Source organism: Mustela nigripes, chromosome 17 (genome assembly GCF_022355385.1).
Source record: "Mustela nigripes isolate SB6536 chromosome 17, MUSNIG.SB6536, whole genome shotgun sequence".
Classification (NCBI taxonomy): Eukaryota; Metazoa; Chordata; class Mammalia; order Carnivora; family Mustelidae; genus Mustela; species Mustela nigripes.
The window spans coordinates 42,101,230-42,124,704 of record NC_081573.1 but is presented as its reverse complement, the minus strand read 5'-3'; the positions used below and the strand labels follow the sequence as shown (position 1 = coordinate 42,124,704).

General features: G+C 50.1%; 2 protein-coding genes across 4 annotated transcripts; both read right to left on the bottom strand.

The window, feature by feature from the left end:
• Positions 1-329: 329 nt before the first annotated feature.
• NUTF2 (nuclear transport factor 2) lies at positions 330-16,617 on the bottom strand. 3 transcript variants are annotated; one of them, XM_059382148.1, is made up of 6 exons: positions 16,508-16,602; positions 9,834-10,002; positions 6,458-6,585; positions 3,545-3,616; positions 3,362-3,460; positions 330-854 (listed from the first exon to the last, which is right to left on the bottom strand). In XM_059382148.1, exons 3-6 carry the CDS (start codon positions 6,554-6,556, stop codon positions 741-743), a joined length of 384 nt encoding a protein of 127 aa, XP_059238131.1. In that variant the 5' UTR covers positions 6,557-6,585; positions 9,834-10,002; positions 16,508-16,602; the 3' UTR covers positions 330-740. The 3 variants fall into 3 exon arrangements, with proteins under 3 accessions (XP_059238131.1, XP_059238129.1, XP_059238132.1); XM_059382146.1 differs by lacking the exon at positions 9,834-10,002 and having other exon boundaries at positions 16,508-16,617; XM_059382149.1 differs by lacking the exons at positions 9,834-10,002; positions 16,508-16,602 and adding an exon at positions 16,042-16,354.
• Positions 16,618-18,921: 2,304 nt separating this feature from the next.
• THAP11 (THAP domain containing 11) lies at positions 18,922-21,100 on the bottom strand. Its single transcript, XM_059383534.1, has one exon. The coding sequence runs from the start codon at positions 20,594-20,596 to the stop codon at positions 19,646-19,648; it is 951 nt and encodes a 316-aa protein (XP_059239517.1). The 5' UTR covers positions 20,597-21,100; the 3' UTR covers positions 18,922-19,645.
• Between the last annotated feature and the right edge of the window lie 2,375 nt (positions 21,101-23,475).

Below are 23,475 nucleotides of genomic sequence, written 5' to 3'. Positions count from 1 at the left end.
GATTCTAGATCATTTCTATTACCAGAGGCCCGATCCTACGCAATGTAGGAGTCGTCAGAACTGACTGCAAAGGCTCTGGGGCAGAGGAAGCTTTGGGCTGGACCTGAGCTGTCTGCAGCTCAGTTTTCCAAGCCCAGTGGAGCTGAGGTGGGGAATATTATGCCCTACAGGGCTTCTGAGAGAAGCTAACTGGGAATGCCACTTCAGCAGTTTTCTCTTTGCCACAGGTATTGCTGAGTTGGGGGAAAGGTGGGAAGATGAGACATGAGAGAGCCAATGGGGCAAGGTGATTACTGATGCCCAGCCAACTATTAAACTAATTAAAACAATTTAAACTGTTAAGAAAATTTTGTGGTTTTATTGTATCATGAGGCATTGAAACATCCGAACAAATCAATATCGGGCGGTGAGGCAGCTGCTTTCTCCTTCACTTCTTTGGGTTACTAGAGCAACTTGTCAGTAGATTAAAAAAAAAAAAAAAAAAAAAAAAAAAGACAACCTTTTGCATTACTTAAGTCTTTCCAAGGCATGCGCTGGTACAACACAAACTTCTCCTGTCAGATGCAACTAGTCTAGCATCCAAACATCATGCACAATACCTCGGTAGCAGCAGCGCACTGCACCCGCTCCCACCGCGGCCCTGCTCTTTGTGTATGATATTTGGAGCATCTGGAGGAGTGTGAATAGTATCAGGAAGAGGAGGGAGGAGGAAACAGCATGAGTGCCTGGCTGGGAGGAGGTCAGCCGAAGTTGTGCAGGGCAAGCCTGAACATGTCATTGGTGCAAACCCAAGCATCGTTGATGTTCTTTAAGAGGAACATCTGGTGGAACCCCATGATGGGGTCTTCATCAGCCTGTAAGGAGAAAGAAAATGCTTCAGTTAGTGAGCCTAAGAACAGGAAGGTGGTTCAGGGGTAGGGGAACAGGACAAACAATGCCGACTTTGGGATCAGACCCTACTGTCTTGGACTTAACTTCCAATATAGTCCCAGGATACTTGTGAACATGAACTGATATAATATACTGGGCACACAGGGGGGCACAGATGGCAGCTCACGCTGCTGCATGCACCTGAACCACCAAGTAAGTCACTGTTGAGCTACTACAACAGAGCTCGGAGCTCCTATCTCTAGGCATAGTGATCAACTTGAGAGACTTCTGCACTGCTCACCACGGACCTTAGAGTACCTAAAAAAAACAAACAATCTTAGTGTTTGTCTGATTACCATGCCAGGTAGTCCAATTAGGAGAAACTACTCCTACTACTGACTGTGATCAGGTGACTGAGAAAAGGCTCAAAAGTGAGTTCACACTATAATCACACCTCTACAGGGCAAAAATGAAGCAATGCCACCAGGCAGTTTCCTGTCACGTCATATATAACATTTGCAACGAGAAAAGAAAGGCAAAACACCTTCAGCCAAACTGCAGATGACCGGGATGAAGCCTAGTTAGGGTAGGAGCCCACTCACCCAGCTCAGTATCTAACATCGTTGGGTTTTCTGAGAGTTATCATGAGCAAGAAGGCAAATCAGTCTTTTGGGGATTCTGAGTTGGACAAAAACACCAGAATTAACCTGAAGCCAGGTAGGAATGGGCAATGATTACTGACCCTAGCCTAGAAAGTAGGCACTGAGCCCCCCCCCCCCCCCCCCCCCGCCCCGGAGAGACTATTTCACTCAAAAGGGCCTATTTGAGCACAAACTCTGGACAGGGCACGTTGGGCAGGCAGTAAAAACTGACAGGAAAGTCCAGGCCAGAAGGCAGGTCCCTCTGGGTCCATGGCAGAGGCCTAGAGGCCTCCTCTCTGTGTCCTTGTATTCAACTCAGGAGGCCCCATCTAACATAGGGAGAAGGCATACAGGCCTTCAGAGCCCCATGGTGACACAGGTCCAGGAGACTGAGACCTGGTCAAGGGGGAACCAAGGAGCTTAAGGCTTTGAAGAGGACAGGTCTTAAGAAGAAGGAAGGAAGAGTGCAAAGAGGAGCAGGAGTTCTGGGAATCTGCTTTGCTCAGCAGGTGGAAGAGCCAGCGACCAGCTCAGGGAGTGGGAGTATGGACTCAAACAGTGACTGCGACTCAGCACCCAGCTGGCCCCTGAAGGGCCCGCTGCCAGCAGAAAGCCTACCTACATTTCAGGGCAGTATAGAAGCCCAACAGCTTGACACCACAGCTCGACCCTGCTCCTACATCTTTTGTCCCTTTTCCGAAAAGGCTCTAGACCAATTCTCTCCAATAGTACTTTCTGTAACAACACAAACAGTCTGGGAGGCTCAGTTGGTTAAGCACCTGACTCATGATTTCTGCTCAGGTCGTGATCTCATGGGTCGTGAGAGTCGTGAGATCAAGCCCCGTGTCAGGTTTTGCACTCAGTGGGGAGTGTTCTCAGTATCTTCCCTCTTACTCTCTCTTTCTCCCTTCCTCTGCTCCTCCCCCCACTCATACACATTCTCTCTCAAATAAGTAAATCTTAAAAAAAAAAAAGAAAAAAAAACTGGGGGCACCTGGGTGGCTCAGTTAGTTAAGTGACTGCCTTTAGCTCAGGTCACGATCCCAGAGTCCCAGGATCGAGCCCTGCATCGGACTCCCAGCTCCGTGGGGAGTCTGCTTCTCCCTCTGACTTCCTCCCCTCTCATACTCTCTCTCAAATAAATAAGTAAAATCTTAAAAAAAAAATTTATGTCTGCACTGTCCAACAGGCCGCCATAAGGGCTATGAGCACTTAAAACATGGATAGTTCAAGTGAGAAACTGCATTGTAACTTTATTTCATTTTAATTAATATAATTTTTTTTTAAAGATTTTATTTATTTATTTGACAGAGAGAAATCACAAGTAGGCAGAGAGGCAGGCAGAGAGAGAGAGGGAAGCAGGCTCCCTGAGATCATGACCTGAGCTGAAGGCAGCAGCTTAACCCACTGAGCCACCCAGGTGCCCCTTAATTAATATAATTTTAAAACTACCATTAAGGGGTGCCTGGGTGGCTCAGATGATTAAGCATCTGCCTTTGGCTCAGGTCATGATCCCAGAGTCCTCGGATCAAGGCCCACACCGGCCTCCCTGCTCGGCGGGGAGTCTGCTTCTCCCTCTCCCTCTGCCTCTCCCCCTGCTTATACTCTCCTCTCTCTCTGTCTCTGTATCTCTCTCAAACGAATAAATAAAATCTTAAAAAAAAAAAATTAAAATTAAAATGTAATTTAAAAATGTGACTAGTGGTTGTTATTGTACTGAATTACACAGCTCTAGATGCTTTGGGTGTCCCTTGAAAAGCAGGTCACACCACAGAGAAGGCTGGGGTGCAGGGCTCTTCTCTGCTGCCCACTCCTCCCTACCACCAGTATTACGAGGCAGCACTACTTACCTTGAGCTGGCCCACAACCATACTGATGATGCAGCTATCTGGCGTGGGCTGATGGTCCTGTGCCGTGATGCTGTGCTGGATTTTCTGGAACGGAAGGCTCTGTAAAAGAAAGAGTGTGCGGCATGCTGCAGCCAGCAGGGCAGGGAAGCAGCCGCTTATAGCACGGCCCTGGCCCTTACTTACAGACAGCTTCTCCACAATAGCAGCTTTCCCCTGGAACTGCTGTCCTTCCCACGTAAGGCATGATGCGTCAATCTGAAACCCAGAAAACATAGGGTTAGGGCCTTGTTTGGGAAAAAATGAGTCCAAGCCTCAGTTTCCTTATTGGTGAAGAAAAGAACTGAAGGTAGCTTCCATACTTTACACTATTAACAATCTCTTTAATTATTCCCTATCTTCCCAGAGCCCAGGCTCTGAAACACTAAGAAAATATAAATGTATTTAGTAAGCTCGTTACCAGTTTTTATTCAAGAAGTTATATGGCCTCTGATATGCCTGAGCCCCAGGCTGGCAAAAATCATCCTGCTGTGTGGTCAGTCAGCACCAGAAAGCCCACAAGAAATAAGGAAAACAACCTATATTCATCACCATCTCTAGACCTTAGGCTAAGTTCTACTGAGGCCATTCCCATGGGGACATCCATAGGATCAGGGAAGGATGAAAGCTGACAATGCCTCCCAAGGCCTAGCCTGGGACCCTCCCTTCCATCAACATGCAATCCATTAGCTTTCTCCCCTTCCCTCCAGATCTCCCCTGCCACAGCTTTCAGGGGCAGAACTCAAAAGTGCCTCTGCCACTTACCAGCTATAACATTTGGCAAGCCACTTATTTTTCTGAGTCTGTTTCCTGATTTTTTATATATATATATATATATATACATACATATATATATATAATTTTTTTTAATATTTTATTTATTTGACAGAGAGAAATCACAAGTAGGCAGAGAGGCAGGCAGAGAGAGAGAGAGAGAGAGAGAGAGAGAGGAAAGCAGGCTCTCTGCTCAGCAGAGAGCCCCATGCGGGACTCGATCCCAGGATCCTGGGATCATGACCTGAGCCGAAGGCAGCGGCTTAACCCACTGAGCCACCCAGGCGCCCTATAAAATTTTTAAAAGATTTTATTCTTTTGTCAGAGAGACACAGCAAGAGAGGAACACAAGCAGGGAGAGTGGGAGCAGGAGAAGCAGGCTTCCCACTGAGGAGGGAGCCCAATGTGGGGCTCGAATCCAGGACCCTGGGATCATGACCCGAGCCGAAGGCAGACTCTTAATAACTGAGCCACCTAGGCTATTTATATATTTTTAAAGATTTTATTTATTTATATATTTTTAAAGATTTTATTTATTTGAAAGAGAGAGACAGAGAGAGCACACAAGTGGAACTACGGGGAGGGGTACAAGGAAAGGGAGAAGCAGATTCCCCATTGAGCAGGGAGACCAATGCGGGGCTTAATCCCAGGACCCCAAGATCAGGACCCAAGCCAAAGGCAGACACTTAACTGAATGAGTTACCCAGGCACCCATTTCCTAATCTTTAAAGGGGACGTGTGCTGAGGATTATATGAAATGACACAGATAAGGGTGCCTAGGTGGCTCACTCAGTTAAGCATGTGCCTTCAGTTCAGGTCATGACCTGAGAGTCCTCAGATCAAGCCCAGCATTGGGCTCCCTCCTCAGCAGGGAGCCTGCTTCTCCCTCTCCCTCTGCCTACTACTTCCCCGGCTTGTACTCTATCTCTCTGTCAAATAAATAAATAAAATCTTTTAAAAAAAAAAGGAAAGAACAAAGATAAAGCACTCCTTTAGGACCTTGCTGACTCTCTTCTCTGGGTCAGGACTGCTTTAATTGATTTTGAGAGGCACTGAGGCAGAAATGTCAGGATCCCAGGGTCAGGTCAATTCAAGTTTTTAAAATTCTCTATCTACGATGACAACCAAATAATTTAAGGTGCTGAATTTGACCTTCCACTGGTAAAATCCTTTTTTTTCTTCACAGTTGACCCTGACTTTCTAGAGATAAAGGAGTGCTTTACTCACAGTCAGGCTCTGAGGCTATGCTAGATGACTCCTATCACTTCCATTCTGCGCAGACCTGCTAGGCATGGCCCAATCCATCAACTTCTGTGACTGAGTCTTGGACAGGTCAGATACAAGTAGTGCTTGGTGTATACGAACATCATTAAAATAGTACCAAACAATGCCTGCCTAGAAGGGCTTCTTGAAAGACACATGAACCGGGGCACCTGGGTGGCTCAGTGGGTTAAGCCACTGCCTTCAGCTCAGGTCATGATCTCGGGGTCCTGGGATCGAGTCCCACATCGGGCTCTCTGCTCAGCAGGGAGCCGACTTCCTCCTCTCTCTCTCTGTCTGCCTCTCTGCCTACTTGTGATCTCTCTTTGTCAAATAAATAAATAAATTCTTTAAAAAAAAAAAAAAAAAAAAAAGACACATGAACCTCCCTCAGCCCCCTAGGTAGCTCAGTCAGTTAAGTGTCTGCCTTCAGCTCAGGTCGCAATTTTGGGGTCCTAGGATCGAGCTCTGAGTCAGGCTCCCTGATCAGTGAGAAGTCTGCTTCTTCCTCTCCCTCTACTGCTCCCCACACCCACTTGCGACATCTCTCTGAAATAAATAAATAAAATCTTAAAAAAAAAAAAAAAAAAAAGACACACCGGCCTCCCCAGGGTAACCTCATTTGTTTACCATGATTACAGGAAACTAGACTTAGGGCCTCCAGGAGACAGCTCTGCACTTATGATGCCCATAGCTGCCACCTCCAGAGAGCATCATGAGTCCTCGCATCTGCCTGCTGCTGTCCAATCTGGAACCAGAGGCATTCCCAGGACCACGGAATGGCAAGCCCTGAACACCCTGCCAAGGATACTTGGACCCCTACTCTTATGGAAGATGACTGAAAGGAATGTGCAGAGCGGGTGGTTGGGCTAGGCCTCAGGCCCCCTATCCCATGGACAGAAACTCAAATAGAAAGGTATAGCCGAATCCAGTGAGGGCTGCTAGAATGTGTGAACTGGACAGGCTAGCCCAATATCTGAATTGATCCCGTGGAGTCCCATTCAGGCCCTAGAGCTGAAGACTTACATAAATTGCGCCTAGTTGGGTTCTGTCGTTATCAAATAACTGGTAGTAATGTTGAATGAAGCTGGATCCAATCTGCTCCCAAATTGGCTTGTCTCCCATTCTGGAGCGTCACCCGGCCTCGTTGAGACCTGCAAGACCAGCGAGACAGAGAGGGAAGTGTTGGTACCAAGGGAGCGGGAGGTAGCCAGTTGCTATTTCCTCACTGACCCCCACCTCTCTTGCCCTCCTTGAGCAGAAAGTCCTTTACTGAGGTCTGTATTCCCAAGAAACAGACAAGCCCTGGCGAACTGGCAGGAGACCCCTCCCAATACAGACCAGCGCAGGGAGCCCAGAGGTGGACCACACTCAGCCCCTCCTCTGAGGAGCTCTGGATGATGAAACAAAGGGGTGACGGGGATATGAAGCATATAGGATGGGAGCTGAGGGTGGAGCCAAGACAAAGACAAGTCAGAGTAAGCCCTTCAATGCCTAATGGCGGGGGTGGGGGAGTGGGGCCGGGAGGCGGGTGGCTTTTAAGTAGGAGCTAACCACATCGCTCTCCCACATCTTTTCATTTGATCTTCTCAGCAACCTTCAAGGCCAGAGTTACTGTCATTCTTCCCACTTTGCAGGTCAGAAACTAGATGTCTCTGTGTGGAGTGTCTTCTATTGCAGTCCTCAGTCCCATCAACACCACCCCAGGGCTGTACTGGCAGGTGGAGGAAGACCCAGTGAAAGAGGCGAAGACGGCTCCTCAATGCCCCACTTGCAACAAAACAGCAAGTGACCCTCCATTTTAGTCTTGGGAGCAGTCTGCTTCTTCGAGCATTGGAAAATCTTTCCATATATTCATGAACAGAGAGTTACCCCTACCCACTTCAGAGCTGCAGCTATGAGTTCAAAAGATCAGAGAGTAATACTGAGGGTTGTTGGGAGCGGAAATGGAGGCTATGGAAGGAAACATGTCATTTCTTCATACTCCTCATCCCAGCACTGTCTCTGCTGGAAGGGGCTGCCCCCTCTGGTCTCTAAAGGAGGAAAGGAGACCCCCTGAAACCCCCTCATAGCTACAAACATCACAGCTCTGAGGGTGCTAGATGGCAAACTTGAGCCCCAGATGAGAGGCACTCTGGCTTTGTTAGCCTGGCATAGGAAGGCCACATCTCACTGAAGAATCCCATGATACCAGACTTGTCCATTGTTATGTAGTTGGGACTATCTCCCTATCTCCTGGTAACAGGACTCTAAACCAAAGAGGTAAGGAGCTGGGTTCGACCCTACCAGACTACGATTAATTGTGGTGGAATCTGATCCAAGTAACTGCCATAAGAAGGGCCTCACCTTCCTCCACTGTAAGGGGATGGAGCCCTGATGTTGCCAGTGGTTGCAAAGCCTCACTAAGGGAACCTGCTAGTTCGCTCCAGTCCCTATGACCTCACCCAATGCCAGAGGAGCCAGCTGGGATGGATAGTGTACGGGGGCAGTGGCTTATTCCCAATCTAGCCAATCTCCTATCCTATGACCAAAACTCCAGCCAATGAGGGGCCAGGAAGATGAGCCAACTTTATTTTAGGTCCCATAGGAGGTGGTGGCACTAAAAATAGGAGCTCAGTGCTGGGATAACTAAGAAATGTCCAGGAAAGTCTAAAACAAGTAGAAGAGAAAGCCTGGACCCAGCCACGCCTGCTACACAGGAACACAAGGTGTGTCCCAGTATATCCTCTGCCAAGAAACAAATCAACAAGTGGGAAAAGCATAGGATCAACAGCTAGTCTCAGCTGCTGTCTTGGTCACATTTCCAAGGGGTGAGACTGTGGCTATACCCACCCCCCAATCTCTCTGCCGCATCTCAAACCTCTAGCCCTTCTACCCTAGTATTCACTATGTTTGGTTCACTCACTGCGGCCCAGCACTACAATATCTTACCCCATGATGTCTTATCTTACTCAGTCCCGAAGAGCTCTGGGGCAAAAGGAAAGCTGGAGGAATGGATGAGGGCCATTGCTCACTCACCAAGATGGGGCAGCCCTCAAGAGAGGTCTTGGAGAAAGAGTACACGGCTGACTGAAAGAAAAAGCATAAGCAAGTGTCTGGGCATATGAAAAGAGGGAAGGGCAGGAAACCAGGAATCTGGAGATGAAGTGTGGCAGGAAAAAAGGCTACATAAAAGCAGATCCAAAGACAAGAAAAGTGGTGCCATGTGGTAGAAGAGTGATGCAGAGGAAATGCGGGGGTGTTTATTTCTTTTTCAATATTGTTCTTAAGGTGTGATAACTTGTCAATACTAAAACTACTTGGCAGAAGTAGTGGTGGAGTGAAGAGGGTGGAGGACTAAAGGGACAGGAGGGCACTCTGGTCTGGTGGGGCAGAACAGGGCAAAGTGAGCTCTTCTAAGGAATGAGACTGCTCAGGGCTCCTAGAAAGCGTGAAAAGGAACCTTCAAAACCATATGGTTTAAGGACTTTTCCAAGTAGGGCCCCTGAAATCAATACCAACCTGTTGGCCTGTTGTTTCCTTGTAGTAATCATGACAGCCATGTGGTCAGATCCCACAGTCCTCCCACTTTACAGATAGGAAAACTGAGGTTTAGCAATCTGTCTTGCCCCAAGCCCAACTGATACTGGGTCCCCTGGTTAAAGCCAGGGCTTTCTTCCTGCTAACTTTGTCCCCAAGCTCTAAACAACAAAGCTGTCCATGTCCCTTTTCTATAACAGCCTCACTTCTGGATTAGACCCTGAAGCTCCTACACAGGTGGTCTTCCACACCCGTCCCTATGTCCCTACCATTCCCTCCTACCTTCATCCAGCTCCACACACAAATGACCAGACCTCACTGTGCACTTGCTCACTGGTTTTTGCCCCACCCCTACCCCATGCATCCTCCCGCTGGGATGTCCTCCCACCCCACATCTGCCTGATTAGTTCCTGCTCTTCCTTCAATTCACTGTTCAGACTCCATCTGTTTGGGTCCTCCCTCCCAGACTAAATGTTGACCCCAACCCCATGTGCAAAACTGTTATCAACACAGCCAGGGCCCATTCCTCTGCCGAAACACTGTAGCTCTGGGCTAAGAGGGTTCCAGTGGTGGTGTTGCCACACCAGCACAGGAAGTGGCTCAGCAAACTATAGGATTTAGTTTCTGACTCCAAATTTCCCACAAGCTTTCAACTCATGGCTAGGAGGCAGCATTCTTGCATCCAGAAAAAGAAGTAGGGAGCAATGCGCCCCCCATCTATCCCCATGCAACACAGGGAGGGGTCTGGGTCAGGCTAGGACGATGCTCTCCAGGATGGCCAGCAAGCCCTGATCTTGCTTCTAATACATATACTGCAGAAAGAACAGTCTGAAAAGAAAAATGCCAAGGCTTAGAGCAGCCTCACATCAGATCGGGGACTGACCTTCATGACGGCTTCTCCTACAGTTCTTCCAAGAGGGCCGCTGACCACGCCATCTCCTGCTTCACCCCAACAGTCCGCAGGCTGACTGAGGCCAGGCTCCTCAAGGAGCAGAAATGACCTTGATGACCTCTCGCCCACTGAGCATCAGCCTTCACTGACCTTTAGGTCTCTGTGGGTGCAAAGACCCTCTAAGAATGTCTCAAAAACTGTGGCCCTCTCCCAATAAATTTGCACAATGGTAGAGATGACCCAGCCTTGTGAATAATTTCAAGTTGTTCACACTCCCTGAGGTTCAGCCATAGACCCCAGGTTAAAACCTCTTGCCCAGAAGAGCCCATTAGACAACGGAAAATTTTAATTTTTATCCTCAAATTTTGGGTCTTTCCCAGTGACAAAACTTAAATAGCAGTGTCCAGCTGATAACATGTCATTTTCCCTAATGTGTACCAGACACAGAAATGTGCTAAGAGCTTTACGAACATTTGCTCCTAATACCCTGTGACTCAACTCCCACATTACACTTAAACAAAATGAAGCTTAGAAAAAGTTAGCTAACTCACTCAAGGACATGAGCCTAATGGATGGTGGAACTAGATGGAACCAGGTCTGGCTGACTCCGGAGACAAGCCCCCCCAGAGACAATAGGGCAGAGATAAAAAATGAGCAAACACACAGGTGAGAGAAGTGCTCCTGGGCAAATAAGGCTGAAGCCCTGACCTCTACCTTGACTTTCTCAGAGAGGGGCAAGATAGGACTGAACCAGGGCTTCTGCCTCTAAACAAAGGCACGGGCCAGATTTCCACACCAAACTCAACAATAGGCGTTTCATGGGGAATGATCTCACAGTTTTCCCAAACCCACAAAGTCACAGCTCAGTTCTACCATCTCAGCAAATCAGAGATAGATCCTATCCTAGCTAGGCCTGGGGCAGGGACGGGGGCAGGAAAGTGATAGGGAAGAAGATGCCACAAACTCCAAACAGATACACAGGAAGACCCATGCTTGTCTTTTTTCGAGTACCCATCACCAAGGCCTGTAGGGAATGCCAGCAGACACACTGAACTTCTAGTGGGATCCCTGAAATCGGCATCAACCATGGCCGTTAGTTATCCTCATAGGTCCTATGGCCCTCAAATGTTCGCAGTTACTTCCTTTTCTATTCTCCCTCACAAGTCTAAACCATTCAGCCTGCCTTCAAGGCTCCCAGGGTGACCTGCCCTCCTGGCTGTCCAACCTCATCTCCTGCCACCTGCTCTCTCCCCTCCTCTACAGTCAGGTATTTCCCTGTTCCTGGGAACATGCTGAGCCTGTTCTCACCCAAGAGCTTTGCAACTATCTATCCTTCTACCTGGATTACTATTCTCCCTGGATCTTCAAGAATATGGCTCCTTGCCACATATGTGTCAGCTCAAATGTCACTTCCTCACCGACACCTTCTCTAACCAGTCTAAAGTAATTGCCCAGCTACTCATTTCACCATCTCATTTTGTTTTCTTACCACTTATCATTGCTTGAAATAGTCACACTTAATGTATCCATTTATGATCTTTCTCCCTAACCTAGGCAGCCCTGTTCCCATGGTACCTGGCCCAGCCCTGCTTCTCTGGAGGAGAGATTTCTGGACAAACCCTGCTGAATTTAAGTGGCCAAGTGACCCACTTCCCTCCAACTAGACCTTCTGTTCAAGTCATCAGGAAACAACCCTTTGTCACCAATCACCTGTTTGTCTGAGGGTGTGGCAAGTGGGGCTTGGCCCAAAACCCCCCCGCCTCCCCCACCCCCCCTCACCTGAGGCACAGCTGTGGCTCTACAGCAGGCACACAACCACAGCCTCAACGTCTGGGGTCTAGCCTACTGCTCCTCTCCCTCATTCTATCACCCTCTGACCCTGTCTCCCCACCAGTAATTGTGGGGATATTGGGAGTAATCAACTGAGAGTACAGAGCAAGACCCAGCTACAAGGAGTCAGTCAAGTCCTAAGTGAAGCCCCAGGTCAAGAGCTAGAAAAAAGGTGGTTACCTCAGCTTCCTACACAGATACCACATCATAGAGCGGCCCGGACAGAAGACTGGTAACTGCCTAATCCATCACTCTCCTGCCTGAAGTCTGGAGAGCAATCAGCCAAGGTCTGGTGCCTGAATGGCTGGCGGTGGCAGAACGCTTCCCCGGGGCAGACCCAAGGCCTAGGTGCCCCCAGCACTCTGAGAGGCTTTTCCTTCTCTTCTGCCTAGAGGAGGGATCCAGAGCTTTAGGGCTGCCCTGGGTAGCTCAAAAGTTGAAACCTGAGACTTGCATTCTGGTCTTTCTGCTCTGTACTTAGTCCCTGAGTAGCCTCCCTTTCCCACATCACTCAGAGATCTCTGGGCCCCTGTCCTAGACAGCTCCCATCCATGAACTCAACCCCAGAGTATGAAACTGAATATCAGGTATATATGGACTTGGCTCTCCAGTTGGGCCTGAAGCTCCTATGTGACCATCCTTGTGGTCTGCTACGACCATGCCTGGCGAACACTGTCCTGACACTCCCAGACTGAGGTGAGCAGAGGAATAAAGGGATGCACATGGAGTCCCCTGGGTGCTAAATGGAACGCCTTCTCTGTAAGCCAAACAGTCACAAATGTGCTCTCATTTGAGCCTCACAGCTGTAAAGCTAGTATGAGTATCATCATTTTCTAGACAAGGAAACCAAAATTCCAAGAGGTTAACAATTCAAGACGATGCAAGGTCACTAGCATAGCCAGCATTAAAACGTCCACTAAAATGGCCGGGATTAGGACAGCTGGGAGCCAATGTCAAGTAGCAAAAAGTACAGAGGTAACAAAGGAGACAGAGAGGAATGGAGCCTTGGCCTTTTCTTGCCCTCTGAAATCAGCAAGTTCTACACCTCTCGGGAGAGAAAGCCCGAGTGCATGCTCAGCAGATCAAAGTAGAGCTACACCAAGGGAGAACTTGCATTCACCTAGGACTGAAACCACCTCTGCCAATGGAACCAATGTCTCTACACAAAGACATCACCCCTGGGGGGCAGCAGTCTCTGCCCTGGTGAGACCCAGGGGCTCTGATGAAGTATGCGAGGCTTTAAGAAAAAATCATTCCATAATTTCCCCAGTCTGCTGAAGTTCCCAGGCACGTCAAATATACCTGCCTCATAAGAGGGAGGTTCTCCTCCTCTGGGATAGTCCCCTCTCTAGTCTCAGGGCTTAGGGAGCTGGCACATAATAGATACCAGCAACATATAAGGACTTAATATTAATACTCTTCTGAGCACAAAAAGCAATCTTAGCCCAACCCCCAGGATCCTGTATGTCTACTTTAACATATAAAAATTCCTTTAGGGGCATGCCAGTGGCTCAGTTGGTTAAGCATCTGCTTTGGCTCAGGTCGTGACCTCGGGGTTCTGGAATCAAGTCCTGAATGGGGCTCCCTGCTCCTTTTTTTTTTTTTTTAACATTTCTTTTTTAATTTATTTTCAGCGTAACAGTATTCACTGCTTTTGCACCATACCCAGTGCTCCATGCAATCCGTGTCCTCTCCAATACCCACCACCTGGTTTCCCCCGCTGCCCCTTCAAAACCCTCAGATTGTTTTTCAGAGACCATAGTCTCTCATGGTTCACCAGGGAGCCTGTTTCTATCTCTCCCTATGAGGCTCCCCATGCTTCTTCTCTCTTTCTCTGTCAAACAAACAAATAAATAAATAAATAAAATCTTTGAAACAAAACAAAATAAAATCTTAAAAAAAAAAAAAAGAAAAAATTAAATTAATAAAACCTGAAAAACCAAAAATCTCCACGAGGAGGTTTAACTCAACCCAAGTCCATTAGAAATCCTGCTCAACTTTTTTCTTTTTTTAAAGATTTTTAAAGGCTCACTAACAACCTTTCTTCTTCAGTGCTCTAATCAATGCAAAGCCCCCTCTTCTGCACAGGACCAAGAGCCCCTGTAGGTCCCTTCAACTCAGCCCTAAGCACATAACATTACTCCTTTCCCCAGCACCAGCACTGGGTAAGATTCATCCTTCTACCTTCAGCCTCAGCCCAGAGCCTAACACACAAAAGGCCCAAAGAATGGTTGCTGAATAATACTAATCATTGGTGAGAAAGGAAAAGAAAAAAAATTCCTATTAAGATACTAATAGGGATTCCCACTAAGGGAATCCCAGACTTTCTTTTATAAAAGTGCTTGGCAATTCTGTAATTTGAGAATTCTGGTCATTCTTAAACCACTCATGCCACCCCAACCCGCCAACTGCAAAGACAGCAGAATAAAGTGAGATGTGACTTGAAGAGGAGAAGTACACTCCATGTCACTAAAGGACCTAGTTTTGAGCAGAGAACGCAGGCACCCTCACAGCCTGCCATGCTTATACAGCCACATTTTGACTCCCCCATGCCAGGCCCCACTTCCAAGTCAGCCTACCCGAATAGAAGATGCAGACAGATTCTGAAGAACCTCAGGACTCTCCTCTTATCTCTGAGATACAGATGGCCTGCCAAGTTCCAGAAAGGTCAAGGACTTCTGGGGGTCAGGATGCCTACCAATGCCTAGCTAAGCCCAGACACAGAAGTTATAGAAAACTTCTAGGGTTGGAATGAGAGGGAGAGACCAGAATTCCTCCTACTCTTGATGCTGCTGCCAGTGGTGAAGGAACAGTATCTTTTGACCTTGAAGCAAACCATTGTCATCAAGTCACCTAAGGCTGTAAAATATACAAACTAATCCACAGAAATAAGCCTACCTCACCTGAAACCTGTGTCCTAGACAGAACCAATCCTGACAATCTAGAGAGGATCCTTAAACAACTGCTTCCAGTACTAAGAGATTCTATCACAGGGATCCTATGTGTGTCCTGCGGGCAATCCTTCCTTGTTGCCCATCTCCACTAGCAAACCAGACCCTTCCAAGCCTGCTGAACGAACCCAACTTCCATGTGCTTACTGGCCAGGAGGTGAACAAGGAGGCTTTGAGTGCAGAGAGAAGGGAAGTGCTGGTTAGGAGGTCTGGACAGATCTCTGCCTGTCCTCCTTAACCAGGAGAATGACTAGACAAAGTAGGAAAAAGAAAACTTCCAAAGGCCAGAGCCCAAAGACCAGAAAAACATCACCTGGGGGAAATACTCAAGGAAGAAAAAGTCCAGGGGTGGCAGCTTTCTGCCTCATGGGCCTAACCCAACTTTCCTAGGAGAACTGCTTGCTGCTGAGACCAGGCCTGCGGAGTTTAAGCTGCTGTGTTAATCTTTGCAAGAATTATGGCTCAGAAGCTATACTGGGTCAGAGAAATCAAGGCTCCACAAGCTGTTTCTTCCCCAAGTCCCAAGGTTCTCTCTGGACTGGTCCCTTAATACATCATCAGTCAATCAGAAATGCCTTTATAAAGCCCATCAGATACTTTAAAGCTAGATATTTCTCTTCTCCCAGGACTCACAGGGGTAGCTGGAATGATCACGGAAGGCAACTTCCCAAGGCTCAAGCAGCCTCCTGCCTGTACACAGGTTACTCCAGCTAGCAGGAAGTGAACAAGTGAGGGGAGTCTGACTTTCTGCAGCTTTCAGCTCTAGTTCTCCCACCCAAGCTTCAGGAGGGTCCCACAGAGTCTGAATCTGAGCCCCACACACGAAATGTGCACACCATCAATGTAGCTTCAAATCCAGTCTCTCGTTTGGCAATGGTCCTCGGGACTGGATTCTACTTTCTCCTCCACTAAAACCCACCTTGTCACCACCATTCTCCTGGAATCATTCTCCTCTGTGGGAGGAGGGCAGAGGACTCTGGGAAGGACAGATGTGAGGATTACGCTACCCCTGGGGTCTAATAACGTATTGGGGGCTCACACATCCAACCTCACCTCCGTGGCTTCTTTTCTCCCCTCCTTCACTAAATGGGCCGGCCAACCTACCCACAGCTGGGGCCTGGTCCCCAGTAGAAGGGCGGGGTCTGAGCCTACCAGGCCGAAGCAGCTCATCGCATCAGGCCAGATCCTCCAAGGCTGCCGGGGGGTGAAGTCCCATGTGGAACCCCCCTCCCGCCCCTGATTCCCTGACCTGCCCTCCACGCAGGAACCCACGCATCAATTCCAGAGTGGGAGTTAGGTTTTGTGCACTCCCAACGGACAGACAAGCAGGGGAAGAGTTCACCTACATCCTAGCCCGTCTATACTCGGAAACCGGGTGAGAGTCCTAATCCCGGGCTGCGGCAGGAAAGCGCCCTTACCCAATGCTGACTCCGGAGCGAGCCGGGTGGCGCTTGCCCATCCCCGGATCCTTCGCTGGCGGGTGGCAGGACGTGGGGCTGGGGTCGTCCCGCTAGCCTGCCTGCAGAGCTTGTAGGACTCGGGCAGGCCGGGCTAGGCCAGACGGGGCGGGGCCCGGAGAGCCCCATCTGGGTTGGTCTGGACCAGAGAAAAAAAGGCCCGGCCGCCGCGCAGTCCGTTGCACCCGCCATGGACACGATACGGCCGGATAGGCGCCTGGCTGTCTCTCTCTGTTCCCCCCGGCCGCCGCCTCAGAGGACCGGCGGGAGGCGGAGCCGCGCGCGACACATGGCCCCGTCCCCGCGCGGCTTCGGGCCGCCGGTGGCGGGGGGAGCGCCCGGAGACTGGCAGCGGAGGCTCCGAGCGGCCCAGAGCGCGGCTCCAGCGGCCCAGCCCCCGCCCCGGCGCGCTAGCCCCGACACTCACCCGAGGGGCTGGCACGATGGCGGCAGCGGCGGCGGCGGCAACCCAGCGCGGTCTGCGACCGACTGTCCCTTCCCCCCTGCCTTCCCTCGCCACCCCGCTGCACTCTGGGAAACGCAGTCCCCCGGAGTTCGTTTCTGGCATAAGTGTGCCAGGAGAAAACTACAGTTCCCGGTGTGCTATGCGCCGAGGACCAGCCACGGCCCGCAGAGCGGGAGGTGAGGCTAAGCCGGGGAGGGAGGCTGCCAGGGCGAGCCCCTGAGAATTGTGGTCTAGCGGAAGCCTCTGGAACACCCGAGGTTGGCGCCAGGCTGGGGTCAGGGATTAGTTGTCGCCAGGTCCCAGCTGGTCCGGCCCCGCCCAGGTTGCGCCGTGGTTTGAAGCAGGCCCCGCCTCCGTGGGAGTCCCGCCTGGCCCCAAGCAGGCCCAGCCGCCCCTCCCGGGGCCCCTGCGCTGTTTCCGCTCCGGAACTCTCCTCCCATTTGGTCCTCTAGCCACCCCTCCCACCTCTGGCCCTTCGTCTCTTCCGAGCGGTGCTCTAAAGTCAGCCAGGGCGGAACCCGTAGTGTCTGCTGTCCCAACATTCATGCGCCCTACCAGGCCCAAACCTGATTTCGAGCAGTCGAAGCTTTCCTTTGGGCTGGAGACGCAAATGCTCAAGTCGGACTCAGCTGGAGACATGATTACTCTTACACTTGTACCACTTGGGCTCTCCAAAACATTCCAAGTTGGGTTTTTTTGTTTGTTGGTTTTTGCAGCAGGCAAGGCAGCTAAGAGTTTCATTTTTATTAACAAGAAAAACGAACTGGCTCTCCCAAACTTTCCCCGTGACTTAAGCGACCATATTGTCAATAATCCCATTTCCATCGTTTCCTGGGCATTACAAACATTTGAAGTAAGGCCTGTGTCTAAGTCAGGCCTGTTGGGGAAATGCTCTGTAGCTAACCCAGGTGGACCACAGGTAAGGGAAATATGCTGGCAGCTCCATGCTTTCCCTTCTGGCCAGAGATCTCAGTATTCCTGTTCTTCCATAAGTTTTGCACCTTCACCAATATACACACACAACATTCACTTCCTGGGGATGGTTGGTAAGACCAGGTCTGCACTACTTAGCCTAATTCGATGCTTATTACTTAGCCAGTGAGAACTCTGGTGGTCCATCTGGGACCTCCCTTGTTCTGTCATTCCCCCACACCCTAGAAGTGAAAACTCTGGATAGACTGTATGCAAATAATCTCCAGACACCAAGAGTCTTGGCCAGAGCCTGGCCTTCACCTGTCCTAGGAGTGCTGCTGAGAGGTGCAAGTGAGACAAAGCAGAAATAGTGTGCCTTCAACAAACAGGAGCTAGGATATGCTTAACAGCATAGACTGAGCCTGGGAAAGCCCTCACTCCTAGTGGAGAGTGGGGACGTGGGAGAGTGGTTCAATGGCTGCTCACAAAGGGCTTCAGTCCCAGCTGGCCTGGAAGGGCAATGCTGTGCTTCCACCACATTACTATAAGCCAGAGCTAATGCTAGGAAGGCAGAGATCCAATTCCTTCCCCAATCAGGCACCTGTACAACCTATACTCCACCCCACTTCCCCACCAGAGACTTCTCAAGTCAGTGCCAAGGGGCCAAGGGGAGAGCAGAGACTAAAGAAACATTTGTTATTTCCGTTCACAGATAGAGAGAAAGCCCCCTGGGAAGTGGCTTTTTCTAAAGTAAGAGAGAAGGGAGTCATGTTTTATGGAGCCCAGGAAGTGTCCATTTGTGCCCGAACACCCATAGTAAATAGGGCTAGACTTACAAGCTTGCCTTTCCCCCATTGACTTTGAGCTAAATTATTTGGACCTAGAGATAAAAAATGTCACCTCACCCCTACCTTATCTTAAAAAAAGCATAGAAACAGACAAGAAATGAATCAAGGGATCACAAATCCCAACTTTTCCACAACGAAAACATACCAAGGCCAAGGTATCTATACAAGAGTTCTTATGTGTGCAGGAAGCATGGCTACTTTCAGCTGTGATCCTCACTAAGTAGCTGCAAGCCCATGTGTGCCACTGTACCAGGGATAAAATGGTGAGTGAAATTCAACCGCAGCTGAAAATTCATGAGGAATTCAAAACCGTCAAGAGAAGTGAGCAGTCACAATTTGGTTTAGTTCTCAGTTGCTCCTTCTCCTAACCCACAGCAAACTGGGACCATTCGGTTCACTTTCCGAGTAAGCTGGGCCAGGAACTCTGTGAGAACCTTATGAGCCAGGGTCCATGTGCTCAGGGTCCCTTTATGGACAAACATGGTCATTGAAGCATTGCTAGTCTTAGGATCAGTGTGGTCCTTGAGACCTAAGGTAGAGGCTTGTTTAGAGGGTCTATTTCCCCACCTTTCAAGAATACTGAAATGAGCCTTTATAAAAATAAAATGGCGAAACTCAAATTAAAACCTTACTTTCTGTTTAATTCGTTTTGCCAAACAAACACAGTGAAAACTTTAGTCTGACTAATTGTACAGAAAATAGAATTTGTAACCAGTAGCAAACATAACAGGATAAACCTAAGTCCCTGGCAAGCTGGATCATCAGCAGGTCACCTAGATCCCCTTGTAGATGGCCTCCTGGGGAGGGAGGGAGGTCCTTATAGGCAGAGGCACAGATCTGCCAGTCCCCATCGGAATCACAGGCTGCACCTGGGAAGGAAAAGCACTAAAAGGAGAACTGATGTTACTTGGATCTCTTATCACTACACCCGGAAGAGTTGTCTCAATGCTGGCCAACCTCAAGCAGTTGTCTTCCCAAACCCATAGTCTTGGGCATCCGACCTGCATCCTGAGTGGGTCATTTTCAAGGTCAGTGGTTCTGAAGCCTCTGCTTAAGCAGATCCTGCAACATAAACTGGAGGTGAGGTGGGGAGTGGGGGACAAAGTCATAATTGCTGGTGTCACCTGTGCAGAGTCTGAGATCCCAGACTTCAGGACCTTGCTTCAGGAGAAAACAAGAGAGGGTGTCAGGTCACCAGCAAGAGAGTCCAGCTGCCCTAAGCTTCAGTACTGTCAACCAGTGCCCCAGGAGTATAGGGGAGTTCAACAGCAGCGGCCTAAGGTCCCTGTAGGCTGAGAAGGGTCCAGGAGCCCAGCAAGCCGAAGGGGGACGGACCCATTCACATTCCGTGCTTCTTTCGGATGACAGCCATGGCAAGCAGCCGATCCTTCTCACGGAGTTCTTCTCGTAGCTTGGCCTCGGTGAGACGCAGGTGGCGGATGCTGCCTTTCATCTCTTTCATCTTCACCTCCATCAGCGCCAGGATGTCCCGCTGCTCATTAAGCTTGCGCAGGAGCTCCTCCTCCGTGGTGCCTGACGACAAGGAGTACGAGTGGTCGGAGCCAGTATCAGGGAAACCCTCTTCCCCCACCACCACCAGCTGGGGGCCCATAGGGCACTCTGCGGCCTCCAGCCCTGCCGTAGCTGCCTCTAGCTCCGACGCGGCGGCTGCGGCAGCTGCGCCCTCTGCAGCGGCGAACTCCACTTGCACGGTCAGGTCGATGGGTTTTACGTCTTCGCCGGTGGGAGTGGTGGGCGCTGGGGGAACGGACCCCGGAGCCTGGCTGCTGTCTACAGCGGCCTGAAGGGTGAGGAGCACAGCAGCAGAGGCAGACACCAGGTTCGGCTGCAGCTGGGAGGCCTGGGCTGTGGAGGCTGAGGGCGACGCCTGCTGCTGCTGCTGCTGCTGCTGTTGTTGTTGTTGTTGTTGTTGCTGCTGCTGCTGCTGCTGTTGCTGCTGCTGTTGTTGCTGCTGTTGCTGCCTGCGGCGGGCGGCTGCAGCCCCCGCGGGTCTGCGCGCTACTTTGCGCTCATTGACGCCGCGCAGCGGGAAGATGGTGGGGACCCGCACAGTGTAGGTCTTGCGGCCGCCCTGGAAGTGGACGCTGCAGAGTCGGTGGCCCGTGGTGGGCTGGAAAGTGGAGAAGCACCCACTGACGCCAGCGCGGGACACATTCTTGAGCCACAGGCGCCGCAGTTCAGCGTCCTTGGGAAACGTGTAGAAGTGCAGCGCCTTGTCCCGGTGCGAGTTGTTGTAGCAGCCCGGCACGCAGCACGTAAAGCCTGGCATGGCTGCGCCGCGCGGCCCGGCTCGGCCCGGCCCACCGGCCTCCTGAGCCCTTCGACGGCCCGGTCGGTCTGCCGCCGCCCGCCCCTCGACGGGCGGCGCCGCGCGGGGCCTAGGCGGCCTCCCACTACTGCCGCCCGGCGCGGCCGGCCTGGCCCGGCGCCCCGTGCCCAGAATACGCTTCCCGCCGGCCCGCGCTGCGCCGCCCGCCCGGCCGCCCGCCTGCGCTCCGGAGTCGGCCCCGGGGACGCCGCGAAGGACCGCCTGGGAAGGAGGACTACGCCCCCCACAATGCACCGCGCCAGAAGATGCTCACTTCCGGAGCGGGGGTGTGATTATTCCGGCCGCTTTCCAGGGCACCGTGACGGCCCACGCAGAACAGATTCTTACCACCCGGCTTATCCCCGGCCGACTATAGAGGCGTATTCAGTTGGAACGCTGTCGCCTGGACCGCCCTTCACAAGGACCCAGAATCTTGATGCGGGGGAGGGAGGTCGGGCGGTGCGCGCCTCTGTAGTGCGCAAGCGCCTTGGGCGTTTGCTTACGGAAACTACAACTCCCGTAATGCCGTGCGCTGAGCTCGGCGACTGCGGCCTGGAGCGCCGCCTAAGGGAGAGGTTGGGTTACGGGGGACTAGGATTTGGGTGAGGTTGTGTCCGCCGGAAGCGCTTCTCCAATCCTGGGGGCTGTGAATTGATGGCATTCCCACAGGGATTGGGTGGGGGACCTGAGCTTCAATACCCAGAAAGACCTCAGGAGCCCCTTTCTCTGCGTTGAGGACTCGTCTAATTCAGCTGCTGCTTGAATTGACTCACATACTCGCCTAAACACCAGAATGTGCCTACTGTGTGGAGGGTACAGTGCACTGAGTTGGGAACCTTGCTGGAGGAAGGAGCGCAGCCGATCAGGCCTGACTACATAGAAGGATGAGGGTCCGACTTGTGGTTAATAGATGTGAATGCACCCGAATGGATGTCTAATCACAGAAATAAGTGCTACAAACTGATGAATAGGACAGAGAAGAAAATGGGAAGCGGAAGCCAAAGAAGAAAAAATGGTGAAAAGCTTGAATGAGGGGGGAGTAGCTGGTCCTGAGGAAATAACTAGGTTAGGCCCCCAGAAAAAGCCTGGGAGAGGACTGGCAGGGTAGCTGAAGCGCTGAAAGATACCAAACTGGGCTAAATTAAAAGATTTGGGATTTAATTCTGCAGATGACTGGGAGCTGTTGAAGAACCAGAGGATGGACAGAATTTGTATTGTAATAAGATACCTCTCCAGCCCACCACTTGTATGAAGAAAATGTTCTAAAGGGCAAGAGAGGCTGTGGAAAATGAAGCAGAAAGGCCAGGCAGTTGTTCTGGGGATTTACCTACAAGCTAGTCCTCCTTTGCTGAGTTCCCCCTTTCTCCTATTTCTTTTTTTTTTTTTTTTAAAGATTTTTTATTTGTTGATTTGACAGACAGAGATCACAAGCAGACAGAGAGGCAGGCAGAGAGAGAGGGAAGCAGGATCGCTGCTGAGCAGAGAGCCCGATGCGGGACTCGATCCCAGGACCCTGAGATCATGACCTGAGCCGAAGGCAGCGGCTTAACCCACTGAGCCACCCAGGCGCCCCTCTCCTATTTCTTGCCTTTCTTCACCCTTTCTCCAGACTCTCCCTTCTCATTTTTTCCCTCCTGATTACAGACCATGGGAATGAAATTGAAGCCTTTTTTTTTTTAAGACTTTATTTATTTATTTGAGAGAGAGACAGTGAGAGAGAACATGAGCGAGGAGAAGGTCAGGGGGAGAAGCAGACTTCCCATGGAGCTGGGAGCCTGATGTGGGACTCGATCCTGGAACTCCAGGATCATGACCTGAGCCGAAGGCAGTCCTCCAACCAACTGAGCCACCCAGGCGCCCTAGTGTATACTATTTCTACTTATTCGACATAAAAACAAAAAAGACCGGCAATTTATTTTATTGTTTTTTTAAGATTTTATTTATTTGACAGAGAGAGATCACAAGTAGGCAGAGAGACAGGCAGAGGGAGAGGGAGAAGCAGGCTTCCCGCCCTCTGAGCAGAGAGCCTGGCTTGGGGCTCCATCCCAGGACCCTAGAATTGATGAAGTTCTAGAATATAGGTGAGGTTCGGTGGGTGAGATCCAGAGCCGATGACCAAGAAAGAATTTTTGATACATCTTTGGTGCAGAATTGTGGTTTATTAAAGCACAGGGACAGGACCCGTGGGCAGGAAGAGCTGCCAAAGACCAGCAACTTAAAAGCTGATGAAAGAAAAAAATACAACACCCCAAGTTAACTGTTATTTTTTTTAAAGTGCTTTATTATAAAAGGATCCCAAACTTAAAATGTTTTGGAAAAGTACAGGACAATGGGAAGTGAATTATTTGGTCCCTACATCCAAACATCACCATTGCATTTTCTATTTACAGTCAGTGTGCTCTGTGGTTATTGGCAAGGACTTCACAGACCCATAAGAAGAAAACATCCCACTGCTCTTGGTCTATGCAGCTGAGGTCCACAGCTTGAACCCCTTCAAACTTAGGAATGCAGTCCATGGTGAAAGATGTGCATTCATTTGGATGAATATACAACAATAAAAACATGAATACACACTTAGTTATATGATTAAATGTTTATAAAATGTGTGCAGTAGAGACAAAATTAAGCAAAAGATCATTGTTATCTGTTATTGTGTATTTTTATCGTCCTACTATTACCAGTAGAGTTCTGTTCCTACCTGTCTCAAAACCTACCTTACTCAAAAAATATTAATGAGAGATCAAATTTATATCATTTCTTCATATACACACAGTGAAGATTATGCTCAGTAAAATTTTACCTCCAGGGCACTTGGGTGGCTCAGTTTGTTAAGCATTTGC

Excerpts from the sequence above, each read along its gene's own strand:
- NUTF2 (XM_059382146.1), bottom strand. The coding sequence starts at position 6,556 with ATGGGAGACAAGCCAATTTGGGAGCAGATTGGATCCAGCTTCATTCAA. Across the intron at positions 3,617-6,457 it reads CCCAACTAGGCGCAATTTAT|ATTGACGCATCATGCCTTAC; the intron begins GTAAGTCTTCAG and ends TCTGGGTTTCAG. Across the intron at positions 855-3,361 it reads TGGTTGTGGGCCAGCTCAAG|GCTGATGAAGACCCCATCAT; the intron begins GTAAGTAGTGCT and ends TTCTCCTTACAG.
- THAP11 (XM_059383534.1), bottom strand. The coding sequence starts at position 20,596 with ATGCCAGGCTTTACGTGCTGCGTGCCGGGCTGCTACAACAACTCGCAC.